Here is a 3,504-nt window from a genome sequence, read left to right as displayed (position 1 = left end):
AAAAAAAAAAGAAAAGAAAAAAGAACAAACAAACAAAACCTAACCTCACATAACCTCTCAGCTTGCCTAGCCTGGACTACATAGGGAGTTGAGTTACATACAGGCTAGCCCAGGGTAATCCTGAGATTAAATCTCAACACATCTTATGAGCCCTACTCCCCATACTTTCTTCTGTTTTATCAAGGAGGAGTGTCCAGAGCAGTTCCTGTATCGAATGTGCAGTAAATACCGGTGTGTTTCATTCTTTTACAGATTTAGGACTGCAGGTGCCATGCACCCTTTGCAGTGTGTCCTCCAAGCACAGAGGTTGTCGATGCCGTTGACCTCCATGTGCTGGGTGTTGCTTAGGACCTGCAGGGCACATAGCAGTGTGTCCAGCACTTCCTGTTCCAGTCCAGAGGGGAAGAGTTCAGAAGGAGTTCAGAAGGATTTCAGCTCCAGGCTAGCCACTGGGCCGACTTTTCAGCATTTTTTAAGAAGTGCTTCAGTTCCTCAAGAGAAACCATCTCCTCCAGAAGTGGAGGACCCGCCTCCCTATGTCTCAGGGGATGAACTTCTAGGAAGACAGAGAAGAGGTTGGCTTTATTTTTTTTCCCTTTGGCTTCCTTGTTCCATCGCAGCGTCTGTGGCCTGATTGCTTTTGCTGTTCTCTTACTGCGTTCTTGGCTTTAGGGAGTTGATAGTGTGGCTAGGTTGCTTCACATAAAGCCCTCAGAGCCCACCAAGTAGCATTGCTCTAAAGAAGCTCAAGGGCTGGGCTGGGGGACAGTTGTGTGGTGGGGTGATTGCCTAGCACCGTGAAGCTCTAAGCTCCGCTCACAACATCCCCATCTCCTCAAGAAAAAACTCAAAGCTGTCCACACACGAGTTGGAGTCCTCTCACTGGTTATGTGTGGAGGTACTGTAATCCCTGTTTTAATTATAATCTTTAGGATTACATTTAAATGACACCATTTATTGTCAGTGTGTGGCAGCTGTGGAGGTCAGGGCATAACTGTGACACTTGGTTGTCTCCTTTCACCATGTGAGATGAGAGGTCAGAAGTCATCAGGCTTAGTGACAGAAGCCTTTATCCACCGAGGCATCTTGCCCAAGCTTACTCCCTATTTTTTGAAGCTGGGTCTTGCTGTGTAGCCTAGGTCAGTGTGGGACTCAGCCCTCTTGCCTCAGCCTCCTCACTGATGGAGTCATTGATGTCTGCTGCCTCTTCTGATGTTGAGTTTTTTTTTTCCCTTGTGGCTGGTAAGATGACTCAGAAGGTAAAGTTGTTTGCTATCAAGTGTGATCATCTGAGTTTGATCCCTAGAACTCACAATGGTGGAAGGAAAAGAGGACATCCACAAGTTGTCCTCTGACCTCCGAACTGCATGGTAGTGCACTCTACAATCCCAGCACTGGAGAAGCTGAGGAGGAAGAGTGAGTTCTACACTGTGAGTTCTAGATTAGCTGGACTACACAGTGAGATCTGCCTAAAAAGTGAAGAATAGCTACAAAAATGCCCAAACCAAGCTCTATACATTATGTAAAGCTTTAAAGCCAAAAGAGATCTTCCCTCTGACCTCCGCACATATGTGCCCACCATCTTCCAAAATATATATTTAAAAAATCGGCTAGGCATGTGGCACATACCTTTGATCTTACCACTTGGCAGGCAGAGCAGTGGGGTCTCTGAGTTCAAGGCTAGCTTGGTCTACGTAATGAGTTCCAGGTTAGCCAGAGCTATGTAGTGAGACCCCACCAAAACAAAACAAAACCCCCGATGTTTCCTGTTTCCTTTTTTTGTTTTACTTTTTGAGAAATAATCTGTCTCTTTAGCCCAGGTTTCCTTGGAGCTTACTGTGTAGCTCAGGCTGGCTTTACATTGATTATTCTCCTGCCTTGGCCTCATGTCCAAGGCTTTATGGCCACTATGCCTGGCTTCCACTTGGAATTATAGCCTGCTGGTGGTGATGGGGTTGTAACTAGAAATATGATTTGAAAGAGCCTACTGAAGTGTGAAATTCATGTTTTGGAACTTTGTGTAAATTTGTATTTTTACTTCATAATATGACCGTGTCTGCTTTCATTTTTATTCTGTGATGTGTACCCTCTGGTCAATGCTGCTGCTTCCAGAGGCTAGAGAACCACTTTGTTTGGAGGTGGGGACTGTAATACAGACACTTGAATTTAGGTTTTCCTTGGGTGAATAAAAACGATCATTAGTCCTTACTGTTTTAGTTGCTTCCATAGACCTATTTCGTTAGTTCTTAAGGAGGCACATTTCCCTTATATTTCAAATACCATGCATATAATAGGCGTGTATATATGATGTTGTATTTTCTTATTCTGAAAGGCTATTACTAATTTGGGGAGATCCCTCTGTCCGTTGATGGTGTTTGAGGGTTGAGGCAACATTGGACTTCCACAATCAGTTGCCTCTGGTGTTTCTGAGGGCTTTGGCAAGGAGGCCCAAGCCATGTGGCCTTCTGCCTGCCTTGGAGTCAGCCTGCCTTTCGTTGCAGTCTACCTCGAGACCTATGGCTGCCAGATGAATGTGAACGACACAGAGATAGCCTGGTCCATTTTACAGAAGAGTGGCTACTTGCGGACCAGCGACCTCCAAGAGGTACTTGAGTTCCTCAGTTCCCTGGGCTTGGGGTCCTCTACTCTGGTGCAGGTTCTTAGATGCCATGAATCTCAGGAAGAGGGTGCTGCCTGCTGACTTAGTTCCTGTGAGTGATGTGTTAATTTCTTTTAGTGACATCTACTGTAGGACTGGCATCTAGTTCAGGTATTTTGAGCTCTCATGATGCTGTCCATCTTCAGGAAAGGAGTTATCAAACTTGTTGTGGTAACCCGTGGCTGTAATCCTAGCCTTGGGAAGTAGAGGCAGGAGGATGTAGAATTTGAGAAGGATTGCTTGTGTAGAGTGGAGCTAAGGCTTAAAGAGTTAATGCATAATGGATAAAGAACTTTCATTGAGAAGCTCTCAGAGGAGACAGTGGTAGTGGTTGCATTATACTGTTCAAGTGGTTTATTTTTTTTCTGAGACAGGGTTTCTCTGTGTAGCCCTGGCTGTCCTGGAACTCACTGTGTAGACCAGGCTGGCAAGTGTTCTTGTTATAGCCCTGTAGCCTTAAAAATGGTTAAAATGATAAGATTTATTTTATGTATGTTTTATCATAATAGTAGAAAAGAAGCAGATGGACTTCGTGGTAGTGATTCTGCAAGGCTAATTTCAAAGTTTATAAGTTTCTTTTTCTTGCTCTCTACTAGGCTGATGTGATCCTTCTTGTCACGTGTTCTATCAGGTACAAATTTGTTTTTTCCATAAGGAGTGAATATATTGTTTATAATTGTGTCAAGAAGGCTTACCTATGGAGATGAACCAATGGCTGAAGGTCAGTGAGAGTTAAGAGTTTTTCCTAGCTGGGCAGTGATGGTGTGTGCCTTTAATCCCAGCACTTGGGAGGCAGAGGCAGGTGGATTTCTGAGTTTGAGGTCAGCCTGTTCTACAGAGTGAGT

General features: G+C 44.5%; 1 protein-coding gene across 3 annotated transcripts in view; it reads left to right on the top strand.

Moving 5' to 3' along the window:
* Cdk5rap1 (CDK5 regulatory subunit associated protein 1) overlaps positions 1-3,504 on the top strand; it is a 35,886-nt gene that overhangs the window by 1,631 nt on the left and 30,751 nt on the right. For all 3 annotated transcript variants that reach the window (XM_031372363.1, XM_031372364.1, XM_031372365.1), the window contains exons 2-4: positions 253-575; positions 2,502-2,605; positions 3,256-3,290. In XM_031372363.1, the coding sequence (XP_031228223.1) occupies positions 272-575; positions 2,502-2,605; positions 3,256-3,290 (443 nt within the window). In that variant the 5' untranslated portion in view covers positions 253-271. The remainder of the gene's footprint in view (positions 1-252; positions 576-2,501; positions 2,606-3,255; positions 3,291-3,504) is intronic.

This window comes from Mastomys coucha, unplaced genomic scaffold (assembly GCF_008632895.1).
Source record: "Mastomys coucha isolate ucsf_1 unplaced genomic scaffold, UCSF_Mcou_1 pScaffold15, whole genome shotgun sequence".
Lineage (NCBI taxonomy): Eukaryota > Metazoa > Chordata > Mammalia > Rodentia > Muridae > Mastomys > Mastomys coucha.
Note: the sequence above shows the minus strand (reverse complement) of the source record. Positions and strands in the feature narration are given on the sequence as shown.